The sequence below is a fragment of the Bos taurus genome, unplaced genomic scaffold (genome assembly GCF_002263795.3).
Source record: "Bos taurus isolate L1 Dominette 01449 registration number 42190680 breed Hereford unplaced genomic scaffold, ARS-UCD2.0 Leftover_ScbfJmS_1959, whole genome shotgun sequence".
Classification (NCBI taxonomy): Eukaryota; Metazoa; Chordata; class Mammalia; order Artiodactyla; family Bovidae; genus Bos; species Bos taurus.
Genome location: NW_020191050.1, coordinates 87,865 through 101,277, shown reverse-complemented (window position 1 = coordinate 101,277; position 13,413 = coordinate 87,865). Strand labels below are relative to the sequence as shown.

The 13,413-nt window shown below is 47.0% G+C and overlaps 1 protein-coding gene across 1 annotated transcript; it reads right to left on the bottom strand.

Annotated features, from left to right (window-relative positions):
* Positions 1–9,128: 9,128 nt before the first annotated feature.
* MGC152340 (uncharacterized LOC785476) lies at positions 9,129–13,207 on the bottom strand. The gene is given in 6 exon segments (NM_001099194.2): positions 9,129–9,363; positions 9,466–9,507; positions 10,052–10,097; positions 10,370–10,446; positions 10,989–11,145; positions 11,788–13,207. Coding segments are annotated over 5 exon segments (1,605 nt in total). The 5' UTR covers positions 13,072–13,207; the 3' UTR covers positions 9,129–9,363; position 9,466.
* Positions 13,208–13,413: the final 206 nt, after the last annotated feature.

Sequence of the window (13,413 nt, the reverse complement as noted above, 5' to 3'; positions counted from 1 at the left end):
AACTAACACAGCATTGTAAATCATCTCTACTTCAGTTTTTAAAAGTACATTACAGATGGATATTGTTACTTATGTTATTGTTACAAATGGAAGTTGGTAAAGAATATGCCTGCAATGCAGGAGACCCGGTTCGATCCCTGGGTCCAGAAGATCCCATGGAGAAGGATATGGCAACCCACTCTAGTACGTTTGCCTGGGAAATCCCATGGACAGAGAAGCCTGGCAGACCACAGTCTATGGGGTCGCAAGAGTTGGACATGACTGAACAACTGAACCACCACCACCACCACTGTTACTTACTGTTTATTTTTAAACGTGAGAATCATAATTTTCTCTTATAATCTGTTAACAGGTAAAGCTATATCGCCTTATTCTCTGAAATTAATTAAATCAAGTTTGTATTCCTGGGATGAATCTAGTCATGGTATGTTTTGTATTTTCTTTTTATATCCTGAAAGATTCACAGGCCGTGAGCCTGTGGTTGACCTGTGGTTTTTCTTTCTCAAACTGTCGACAGGATTTAGTTATCAAGGTTATTCCCTCCTAAGAAATGAGTTGAGGAGTGCCCTGCCTTTTCTATTTTTTCTAAGATTTTGTATCAAACTGAAAATATGCTTAGAATGCTTAACAAAATTCTGTGGTGAAGCCTAGAGTACTTTTTTTGAAAAGCATTTTGACTACTAGTATATTTCTTTACAATTATTATGAAACAATTCCGGTTGGCTATTCCTTCCTGAGTCATTTTTGGCAAGTTATGTTTTTGTAAAAATGGGTGACCTTTTTCTAAGTTTTCAAATTGATTATATTAAAATGGTCTATAATATCCTGTTTTTCCCTTATTTTTTAAATTTATTTTTCTTTTGAACTTTTGTTGATGTATGGCAAAACCAATACAATATTGTAAAGTAAAAAAAAGTGAATAAATAAAAAAAAAGAAAGAAAAAAAATTTTGTATTGGGATATAGCCGATGAACATGTTGTGATGGTTTCAGGTGAACAGTGAAGGGACTCAGCCATTCATATACATGTATCCATCCTCCCCCAAACTCCCCTCCCATTCAGGCTGCCACATAACATTGAACAGAGTTCCATGTGCTATACAATGTGTCCTTGTTGGTTATCCATTTTAAATATAGCAGTGTGTACACAACAAACTCCCTAACTATCCCTTCCCCTTGGCAACCATAAGTTCATTTTATGTCTGCGAGTCTCTTTCTGTTTTGTAAGTAAGTTCATTTGTATCGTTACTTTTTACATTCCACATATAAGAGATGTCATACAATATTTTTCCTTCCTTGACTTAAAAGTCTGTCCTACAGATATTTATACAAGAAAATTTCAAGCAATATCCATTCATCCTTCAGTTGAACTTACCCATTGTAGCTTTTGACATATTTCCTTTCCCTGTATCTGTGTATTTTTAATTATTGTGTTGAATCATTTGAGGTATTTGAAGATATTATAGTACATTGTCCCTAAATATCATGATCTTTCTCTTGGGGGAAAAACGGATTGCTACAACATCTTTTTTTTCTTTTTTAATTAATTTATTTTTAAATTGAAAGATAATTGCTTTACAGAATTTTGTTTTTTTCTGTCAAACCTTGACATGAATCGGCCACAGGTATACATATGCCCCCTCCCTCTTGAACCTCCCTCTCACTCCCTCCTCACTCCCTTCACTCCCTCCCCATCCCACCCCTCTAGGTTGATGCAGAGCCCCTGTTTGAGTTCCCTGAAACATACAGCAAATTCCCATTGGCCGTCTATTTTACATATGGTAATGTAAGCTTCCATATTACTCTCTCCATGCATCTCACCCTCTCCTCCCCTCTCCCCATGTCCATAAGTCTGTTCTCTATGTCTGTTTCTCTACTGCTGCCCTGCAAATAAATTCATTGGTACCATCTTTCTAGATTCCATATATATATATGCATTAGTGTATATGATATTTATCTTTCTCTTTCTGACTTACTTCTCTCTGTATAATAGGCTCTAGGTTCATCCACCTCATTAGAACTGATTCAAATACATTCCTTTTTATGGCTGAGTAATATCCCATTGTGTATATATACCATGGCTTCTTTACCCATTCGTCTGCTGATGGACACCTAGGTTGCTTCCATGTCCTAGCTATTGTAAACAGTGCCGCAATGAACATTGGGGTACATGTGTCTTTTTAAATTTTGGTTTCCTTGGGGTATATGCCTAGGAGTGGGATTGCTGGGTCATATGGTAGTTTTATTCCCAGTTTTTTAAGGAATCTCCATACCATCTTCCATAGTGGCTGTGTCAATTTACATTCCCACCAACACTGCAAGAGGCTTCCCTTTTCTCCAAACCCTCTCCAGCATTTATTGTTTGTAGACTTTTTGATGATGGCCATTCTGACCAGTGTGAGGTGATATCTCATTGTAGTTTTGATTTGCATTTCTCTTATAATGAGTGATGTTGAGCATCTTTTCATGTGTTTGTTAGCCATCTGTATGTTTTCTTTGGAGAAATGTCTGTTTAGGTCTTTTCCCCACTTTTTGATTGGGTTCTTTGTTTATCTTGTATTGACTTGTATGAGCAGCTTGTGTATTTTGGAAATTAATCCTTTGTCAGTTTTTTCATCTGCTATTATTTTCTCCCATTCCGAAGGTTGTCTTTTCACCTTGCTTAGAGTTTCCTTTGCTGTGCAAAAGCTTTAAGTTTAATTAGGTCCCACTTGTTTACTTCTGTTTTTATTTCCATTCCTCTAGGAGGTGGGTCATAGAGGATCTTGCTTTGATTTATGTCATCAAGTGTTCTGCCTATGTTTTCCTCTAAGAGTTTTATAGTTTCTGACCTTACATTCAGGTCTTTAATCCATTTTGAGTTTATTTTTGTGTATGGTGTTTAGGAGGTGTACTAATTTCATTCTTTTACATAATGATTGCTACAATATCTTAAGCAGTTTTCAAACTTAGCAAATTTAACTTTGAGGCAATATAATTATCTACTGTAGGCATTCATTCAAAATTCATGTGTCCCAAAATTGTTCTTTGTACCTATTTTTTAAATTCTGCTTCCAATCAAAGAACATGCATTGCATTCAGTTTTCGTGTCTCTTTCATTCAGTTCAGTCGCTCAGTCATGTCCGACTCTTTGCGACCCCATGAATCGCAGCACACCAGGCCTCCCTGTCCATCACCAACACCCGAAGTTCACTCAGACTCACATCCATCAAGTCAGTTATGCCATCCAGCCATCTCATCCTCTGTCGTTCCCTTCTCCTCCTGCCCCCAGTCCCTCCCAGCATCAGAGTCCTTTCCAATGAGTCAACTCTTCGCATGAGGTGGCCAAAGTACTGGAGTCTCAGCTTTAGCATCATTCCTTCCAAAGAAATCCCAGGGCTGATCTCCTTCAGAATGGACTGGTTGGATCTCCTTGCAGCCCAAGGGACTCTCAAGAGTCTTCTCCAACACCACAGTTCAAAACCATCAATTCTTCAGCGCTCAGCTTTCTTCACAGTCCAACTCTCACATCCATACATGACCACTGGAAAAACCATAGCCTTGACTAGACGGACCTTTGTTGGCAAAGTAATGCCTCCGCTTTTCAATATGCTGTCTAGGTTGGTCATAACTTTTCCTCCAAGGAGTAAGCGTCTTTTAATTTCATGGCTGCAATCACCATCTGCAGTGATTTTGGAGCCCCCCAAAAAATAAAGTCTGACACTGTTTCCACCGTTTCCCCATCTATTTCCCATGAAGTGATGGGACCAGTTGCCATGATCTTTGTTTTCTGAATGTTGAGTTTTAAGCCAACTTTTTCACTCTCCTCTTTCACCTTCATCAAGAGGCTTTTTAGTTCCTCTTCAGTTTCTGCCATAAGGCTGGTCTCATCTGCATATCTGAGGTTATTGATATTTCTCCTGGCAATCTTGATTCCAGCTTGTGCTTCTTCCAGCCCAGCATTTCTCATGATGTACTCTGCATATAAGTTAAATAAGCAGGGTGACAATATACAGACTTGACGTACTCCTTTTCCTATTTGGAACCAGTCTGTTGTTCCATGTCCAGTTCTAACTGTTGCTTCCTGACCTGCATACAAATTTCTCAAGAGGCAGGTCAGGTGGTCCGGTATTCCCATCTCTTTCAGGATTTTCACAGTTTATTGTGATCCACACAGTCAAAGGCTTTGGCATAGACAACAAAGCAGAAATAGATGTTTTTATGGAACTTTCTTGCTTTTTTGATGATCCAGCTGATGTTGGCAATTTGATCTCTGGTTCCTCTGCCTTTTCTAAAACCAGCTTGAACATCTGGAAGTTCACAGTTCACGTATTGCTGAAGACTGGCTTGGAGAATTTTCAGCATTACTTTACTAGCATGTGAGATGAGTGCAATTGTGCGGTAGTTTGAGCATTCTTTGGCATTGCCTTTCTTTGGGATTGGAATGAAAACTGAACTTTTCCAGTCCTGTGGCCACTGCTGAGTTTTCCAAATTTGCTGGCATATTGAGTGCAGCACTTTCACAGCATTATCTTTCAGGATTTGAAATAGCTCACCTGGAATTCCATCACCTCCACTAGCTTTGTTTGTAGTGATGCTTTCTTTAATGTCCTTTAAACTAGAACAATTTCCCAGACTTTTTTTGGTCATGTGTGACATGACTTTTCACTGTTTAGTATGATGCTGATGATGGGCTTGTCATATAAGGCCTTTATTATGTTGAAGTTGTTCCTTCTATACCCAATTTGTTCAGTGTTTTTATCCTGAAATGACGTATTTTGTCAAATACTTTTTCTGTATATATTGAAATGATCATATGATTTTTATTTTTTCTTTTTTAATGTGGTATATCACATTTATTGATTTAAACATGTTGAACCACCCTTGCCTCTCAAGGATAGTTCTCACTTGGTCATGGTATATACTTCTTTTCATGTACTGTTGAGTTTGGCCTGCTATTTTGTTGAGAATTTTAGTGATATCAGTGACATTAGTCTATAGTTTTCTTACAGTGTCTTTCTCTGACCTTGGTATCCAATAACACTGGCCTTGTGAAAAGAGTTTGGAAGTATTCCATCTTTTTTAGTTTTTTGGAAGTGTTTGAGAAGGACTGGTATTAATTCTTCCTTAAATGATTGTTAGAATTCACAATTGGAACCATCTGGTCTTGGGCTTTCCTGAGAGTTTTTTTGTCTTCACTGATTCAATCTCCTTACTCACAATTGGTCTGTTTACATTTTCTATTTCTACATGATTCAGTCTTGGTAAATTGCATGTTTCTAGGATTTATCCATTCCTAGATTTCCAATTTGATGGTGTATGTTTGCTCATATTTGTCTCTCACAATCCTTTGTATTTCTGTGGTGTCATTGTAATGTCTCCTATTTCATTTCTGATTTTATTTGTTTGAACTCTTTTTTTTTTAAGTTAATCTAGTAACAAGTTTGTCAATTTTGTTTATCATTTCAAAAAGCCAGCTCTTATTTTCATTGATCTTTTCTATTCATTCTCTGGTCTCCATTTCAATTTTTTTTTCTTCTCTGATCTTTGTTAATTCCTTCTATCTCTAACTTTGCACTTAGATTTTTTTTCTTTTTTCTCATATTCCACAAGGTTTTTTATTTGATATCTTTCCTGTTTCTTTTTTTTAAAAATTTCATTCATTTATTTATTTTTGGCCAAACTGGGTCTCCGTTGATGTGCAGGCTTTTCTCTAGTTGCGGCAAGTGGGGGCTACTCTCTAGTTGAGGTGTGCGGGCCCCTAATTGCAGTGGCTTCTCTTGTTTGGAGCACAGGCTCTAGGTGTGCAGACTCAGTAGCTGCAGCTCCCGGGCTCTAGCGCGCAGGCTCATAGTTGTAGTGCACAGGCTTAGTTGCTCTGCGGCCTGTGGATCCTCCCAGATCAGGGAGTGAACCTGTGTATCCTGCACGGGCAAGCACATTCTTTTCCACTGAGCCACCAGGGAAGCCCTCTTTCTTGTTTCTTAATGTATTCATTTATCACTATAAACTTCTTTCGTAGAACTGCTTTTGTAGTACATTGTGGTTCCGTTTTCATTTGTTTCGAGATATTTTTAAATATACCATTTTACTTCTTCTTTGACCCATTAGTTGTTCAGGAGTGTGCTATTTAATATCCAGATATCTGAATTTTCCAGCTTTGTTCCTGTTATTGATTTCTAGTTTCATGCCATTGTAGTCGCAAAAGATACTTGATGTGGTTTCAACCTTCTTAAATTTGCTTAGAGATGTTTCATGAGATATCATATGATCCATCCTGGAAGATGTTCCATTTGAACTTGAGAAGACTGTGTTCTGCGGCTGTGAGATGGAATGTTGTATAAGTCTGCTAAGTCCATCTGGTCTACAGTATGGTTCAAGCCCATTTCCTTTTTCCTTTTGCTGATCTCGTATGGTTAATCTATCCATTGTGAAAGTGGAATACTGAAGTCCCCTACTATTGTTGTGTTGTTACCTATTTAGCCCTTCAGATCTGTTAGTATTTGCTCAATATACTCAGGTGTTCCAATGGTGGGTGGGTATATATTAAGACTCACAATTCTTGTATCATCTCGATGAACTGACACCCTTTATCATTATATAATGACTTTCTTTGCCTCAAATTTGGCTTAAAGCCTATTTGGTCTGATATCGGTATGGCTACTCCTGCTCTCTTTTGTTTCCCACTTTCATGGAATACCTTTCACCATCCCTTCATGTTGAGCATAGGTATGACCTTAAAACTGAAGTGAGTCTCTTGTAGGCAGCAGTGCAGTTGAGCATTTGTTTTGTTTTGTTTTTAATCCATCCATCCACTCTATTCCTTTTGCTGGAGAACTAAATCCAGTTACATTTAGAGTAATTATCGATAGGTAAGTATTTAATAATGCCATCATATTGATTTCTGACTGATTTTTAGTTCCCTAATTCCTTTCTTCCATTTTAGCTGCTTTCCTTTGTAAATTGATTTTCATGGTAAGTTTTGGTTCCCTTCTCTTCATCTTTGTGAATCTAATGTATGCTTTTGCTTTGTGGTTACCATGGAGCTTGCATAAAATATCACACACGTTAAGTTTTTTTATATTACCATTTATGTATTTTAAATTGCATACCCATTAACAAATTGTTGATGCTACAGCAAATTTTTATCTTTTAATCTTGATGCTAGAGTTAAGTAGGTACACCCCCATATTACACTGTTAGATTATTCTGGATCTGAATGTATGCGTCCCTCTACCACTGTGTTGTATGTTTTTGTAATATTAATTGAGTGGAAGGAGTAAGTCCCACGCATGTTCTTTTCTGACCCTGAGGTCTGTGACTGTCCCAACCCTCGTGCTCTGTCCACCTGACGTCATGCTATGAGCCCCGGAAGGAAGTCAATGTGAGAATATGGGGGAAGGGCGGACCCAAGTGCTCCCCATTGCTCAGGTCCAGTCACCCCTAACTCCCCACAAGTAACCCAGGTTTCGCCGGAGGGGGGGGGTCTCCTGTTTCTAAGATGGGCAGCCATGTCCCCAGAGCCACCTTCCCATTTTCACTCATCCACACCCTCAGCAGTTGGCAGACATCACAGAATCACAAGGTAGGATCCAGTGCCTCCTCCAGCGACTCCAACATTTTGAGATGTCCTGTCCTGAGGTTTGGTGAACTGCATCCCTCCCCTTCTATGTTTTGGGAACGTGACAACACCCCTTGAATAAAGGAGATCCAACCCTTGCTTTGGCTCACTCAATGCCTTACAGAATCTGGACCAGTCTCTACTTCCATTACTCCCTGATTCACATCTTTCTGCCTCAAGGGGCATTATCCCTGATGACTTTTATTCACACACAGAGATGCCCAGGCACCAACTTGGAATGTGCATCATACCCTCTTTTGTGAAATAAAACCATGGTCTTTCAGGAAGGGAGTCAGGCAGAACCTACCCTCACTTCACTCAAATACAAATGTGTCCCTCTGAGTCGCAGGCTGGCACAGCCCTGGGGTCTTGGCTGAGAGAAGGAAGTCCTCCCCAAACTTCAGGGCGGGGGCGGGGGGGAATTGAACATGGATTTCAGACTTAGTCTTGTGTGCCCTAACAAGTAGTCTGGGAGACTGAGCTGGGACACTCTGGGAAACATCATTTGCAGGAAAATCTATGTCATGGGGCTGGTGGAACAGTATTTGATGGAGACCCTGTAAGAACACAGACTTACCAACCATACTTGTCATAGAGCCTGACGGGCCTGTTTCCACTCAAGGGCAGAGAGACATCCAGGCTGCAGGAGTGTAGGCTGGTCAGCTGGCTAGGGCAGGGAGGCCATGAAAGCTCCAAGGACTGGACCATCCATCTCTAGCTGTCAGGGTGCACTCTGCCCCAGATTGGCACCAGACGCCTCTCCTGACTTCCAGCTCGGCAACTAACCTCAGCTTTTCTCCTGTGCTCCCTGTACCTTTGCTCCTGCTCCCCAGTTCACTGGGTCCAAGATTCATCCTCATGCCCTTTACTGACCCCGAGGAAGGGGAAGCAAAAGTTTTGGTGCCTGAGTCTCGGGGATGAGTGCTAAAGAGGAGAGGGGGAGAGTATGCAGGTTCCTGCTTGCAAGGTGGCACCGGGGGGTGGGGTAGAGACTCCACTGAGAGGGTAGGGCCCGGGAATGGGGAAGATGAGCACACCTGTGCCTGTTACCACCTACTTAAGTAAACATGCAGGCAAGGTCATCGATGGCAAGCCAGGGGAGGGATCGAGGGTGCTCTGACAGGAAAGCAGAGTGGTCAGGGTAAGCAGGACAGTGAGTGCAGTGAGGGAAGGGTGAAAGACTGGAGCTCTGTAAGGGGGTCACGAGTTCCTTCTGACAGGGAGGCAGAATGGCAGCAATGAATGGAAACTGCTAAACCCCAGAGGAGGGTGTTTAGAGAACTAGAAGAGGGCCTTCAGGGAAAAGGGAGGACGTGCCAATGTGGCCAGACAGAGCCCACACAGAACACAGACTGGGGGCGCTCCGCTGGCCTGACGGCCTGGATGGTAGCAGAGGCTGACCCAGAGTCCCCACCACAGATTCCAGAGGTACTGTTCTGGAAAATGCTCTGAGGTGGAACAGCTTCCCACCAGGCCTCGTCCCACTCCCTTAACCCCTACCCCGCAGAGAGAGGGCAGAACACAGAATATGAGAAGTCCTTTAATCAAAAACTGCTGTGGCAAAACCAATACAATATTGTAAAGTAAAATAAATTAATTAATTTTTTAAAAAAACAACTGCTGTGAGACTGGGGCAGAGAGGGGGCAAAACAAGGGGCAGAGGATGCCCTGGTGGAGGCAGAACAAGAGGCAACAAGCTTGGCCACAGCTCGCCGGTCCCGGAGGTAACAGCTGCTCCTCTTGCAGGAAGATACTGGGCTCAACCTGTGAAACAGCAGTCAGGGAAGAGCCTCAAGCCAGGGCCAGCCCACAGCCCTGCTCAACAGCCGACGTTGTGGGAAGGGGTATGGAATGTGTAACACTCACTTCAAAGGATCCGGAACTTCTCAGCCAGGTACTGCATGGAGGCTGCAACAGGGAGAGGCATAAACAGGTGCTCCAGACAGACGGACACAGAAGCCTGTCCCCCTGTCCCCGTGGGGAACCACCTAGCCCTGCAACCTGAAACCCACGTACCCCCAGCCCTGATGCAAAGAAAGAGCTCTGGGCCTGATCGGGCCCCACTACCGGAATTAAATGTGGAGCCATTTCCTAAAAGGAAACAAAATGTGCCAGCAGCTCTCAAGCTTGGGGCCACGCCCAAACCATTCAAAAATTGTCTCGCAAAATATCCACCAAGAACCTTAGAGGCCACACCAGATCAACAAGGCATCTCTACAAGTCCTATCAGAAGGAACTCTCTAGGACTCGAATGGCTGGCGGAGTGTGCACGCAGTCCACACAGTACGTTGTTACTTGTCCGCACGCCCCAGGGGCAGGCTTGCTAGGTTCTCCTCCCCACAGGAATGCTGATCCCTGCGAGGTCCCCTGCACTTGCAGCCCACCCCACCCCAAGGGCCCACCCCGCTTCTGCACTGAGAACCCGCTGCTCTCTGTCCCTGGTTCCTCATACCAAGTTGCTCCTTAAGGTCGTCTATTTCTTTCTGTAGCACCAGACACTAGGCCAGCAGACACAGGAGGAAGAGAAATGGTTAGTATACACCCGCCTCCCCTCTCCTCCTCCTCTCCTCTCCCCTGGGCCCTCCATCCCAAAGCCAGGTGTCCAGACTGGCAAGGGAAAGACTTTCCTCAGTGGAAAGGAGGTGGGCTCCCTCCCTGGGGTGTGGGATGGGGACGGGGGGGAGGGGGCCCACACATATCAGTTGAACTTGGACCCAGATCCCACCATGGGGTTTGGGTGTGCATTTCCAGGAGTCAGAAGAAGCATTACCCGAGGACAGCCCTGCCTTCTGGGTGGCTGCTGCCGCCTTTTCAGTCTTGGGTGATGGTCAGCTGGTTTCTGGTCACCTGACAGGGAAAAGACACACCATCCAGCTTCCCAGGCTCCCAGTGAGGTGGAAAGGGCCAAGCAGGGTCTAACGTGAGGTGAGGCAGTACCACCCTCTGCTAGCATCAAGCCTCCCCTGCTCTGCCTGGCAGGCAGCCCAAACCTTCTCTCTGGGCCTGCCCCTCCTATTCCGCAGGGGCAGCCACTTCACCACGATGGTCTCCAAAGACTGTGGTTCTGGGTTCGAGCTTCCCAGAGCGGCAGCCACAGCCAGCACCTGGGAGAGCAATGTGGGCGAACAGCACTTCACAGAAAAGGCTATTAGCCTGCAGGTCTACGCCCAGAGTAGCTGTTGGGGCACTGCCACCAATCACCCCTGCCAAACAAATCCCACACAGAAGGTGATGGGGCCAGGGTCAGCCCTGTTGACACCCTGTTTCCCATGGGAGAAGTGGCCTGAGAGCAACGCTGAGCCCCCAGAAAAGAGAGAGTGAGTCAGAGACAGAGGTTTCTGCCCTCACCCCTGGTCTCCACCCCCCAAATCAAAACCCAGGACACTCACCTGAGGGGCCAGGCCCTCTGGGCATGACTTCTCCCTTGTTCATGGCCACGGGCTTTGAGTTGCCTGAATCCTGCCCACCTCTGATGCTGAGGTTGGCGGTGCTGGGTTCTCCATGATGCACCCGTGGACAAGATGGCCACGGCCTGTCAGTGGCCAGCTAAAAACAAAGATTTCTCACTGATCTGGAGTAAGGACGTGTGTGTATGTGTGTGTGTGTGTGTGTGTGTGTGTGCGTGTGTGTACCAGTGCATTTATGTGTCTATGTCTGTGTGTGAGAGAGCTCGTATAATTCAAGACTGAGCTGAGGCAGGGAATTGGAAAGAGAATTGAAAGGCTGATCTCTTTAGCACATTTTCTGTCAGTCAGCCCCAGGCCAGCAGGCAGAGCTGAGCAGGGGACAACAGTGTGGCACTGAGAAAGCCCGGGGCCCCTGCAAGGAAGGTTTGGGGAACAGCCAGGAAGTAGGATTCAGGAAAGTGATGCGTCTAAACACCGAAGCTCTGTGAAGCTTTTAAGGGGTCCCCTCAAATCAATTCCCTTCCACGCCAGCCCCAGCCTCATGGAGGAGGCTGGAAACAGGCCAAGGGTGGAGAACCGAGCCCAGCACACCCAAAGTGCTACCTTAACGTTTGTCCCTAGTAAAAGGACCCCAAACTGGCATCCTAATGACCCAGTGGCCGAGGGTCACCCAGTGACGACCCCTGAGGAATGGAGAGAGGGGAGCACCGGGTGAAGACGTGTGTCCTGGGGAGGGTGGGAGGGGAAGAGTGGGGAGAGAGGAGGGGCCTGGCATACTCACTTGGCCCTTTGGGACTGGGTCTCTATTTGGGTCGTTGTCTTCCCCTGACACCGCCGTTGCTGCCACCAACTCCCGGGCCCGCCTAGCCACAGATTTCTTCCCAGCGCCGGTGTGCTTGGACTCTTTGGCTCCCCAAGGGACCGAGGCATACTTCTGGGACCTCCCAAGCAGCGGGATGCCGGAGATTGGGGGGAAGGTGGCCGGATCCAGGGGAGTGGCCGAGATTCCCCGTCCCCAGGAAGGGAAGGTTCTCCCCAGGGCAGGTTTGGAGACGCCCCCAAGGGATTTCTTCTCCTGGACCCTCTTCCTCCTAGGACTGGGCCGCGGCAGCCTGCCTGTAGCGGCAGCTGCAGTAGCTGCTGCTGCTGCTACTCCCGGGAAGCTGGGCAGGCTGCCCCCCTTCCCCCAGAGCACGCTCTGTATTTTCTTAGGGGGTGAGATAGTCTCCTGCTCTGCATCGCCCTGCTTGCCCTGCCTTTCCACAACCGAAATCAATCCTCGCGGAGCCGAGGACAGGCAAGTGCCTGGCACGTTAGGGAGAGTCTCCCTGCCTTGGACATTCGAGTGTCTGGGTGTGTCCCGGGGATCCTTGGGGCTGTTCAGCTTGGCCTGGCCTCCGTCTTTGGGATAAATGCTCACCCTCATAGGCTGTATCTCACTGCACTCATCAGAGGACTCGGAGTCGGAGAACAGCCTGGCTGGGCTTACTGAGGGGGGCCACTGGCGATCCACAGCCACGTTAGTGCTTCTCTTAGGGTTCCCCCAGGCCCGGCCCGCCCTGGGCCTGCCGACCCAGCGAGGGCCGGCCTCAGCCCGTGCCGCTTCCCCACACCTCTGGGCGGCCGCGCCTCGACTGCCGGGACGCGCCTCGACGTCCCGCAAGGGAGACACGTCGCCGACCCCGTGGCTCTCCGGGGACATGTGTCTGCGGATGCCCAGCAAGTCCAGGTCGGCCAGCTGCCGCAGGATGGCCGCCACTGACTCGTCAGACAGCTGCACGACGTACCCTGTGTCGTCGGCCGGGGAGCCAGGTCGACCTTCGCAGCCCAACAGCACCGGCCCTCCCGCTTCCAGCACCTCCCGCTCTGACTCGAAGCCCTCAGGGTCTGGGAAGCCATCCCCGCCCTCACCCTCGCCACTTTGCGGTGCCCCGGGCTCGGGGCCGGGGTCGGGGCCGGGTCCCCGCGGGGCTGTGGAACCGGCCTCAAGGCCGCTGGTCTGCTCCCCGCACTCTGAGCCGAAACCCGGTCCCCAAACAAGCACCTCATCATCTGAGGAGCTCATGTCGCGATCTGGGTGGCCGCCGGACCTGGGGCGGCGACGGTTTATCAACCGGGTCGCGGTGGCGGCGGTGATGGCGGTCGGGGCACCTGAGGCGGGTGGCGTCTGGACGTGCCGTCAAGCACCACAGGCACCGCACGCAAGAGATCGCCGCAAACGACGCGAGGCTTTCAGCGTGCCAGCGCTGCCGCCTCCTCATTGGTCCGGTTCCCGCCAACCAGCACGCGCCTTGTTTGCCCGCCCCCTCGAGGTGTAACCAATGGGGTCGAGGGCCTCCTCTGGTTTGTTGCCAAGCCCCAAAGCCATGCCGGCAGTTGGCGAGTTGGCTGGTGAAGGTCATGCTGC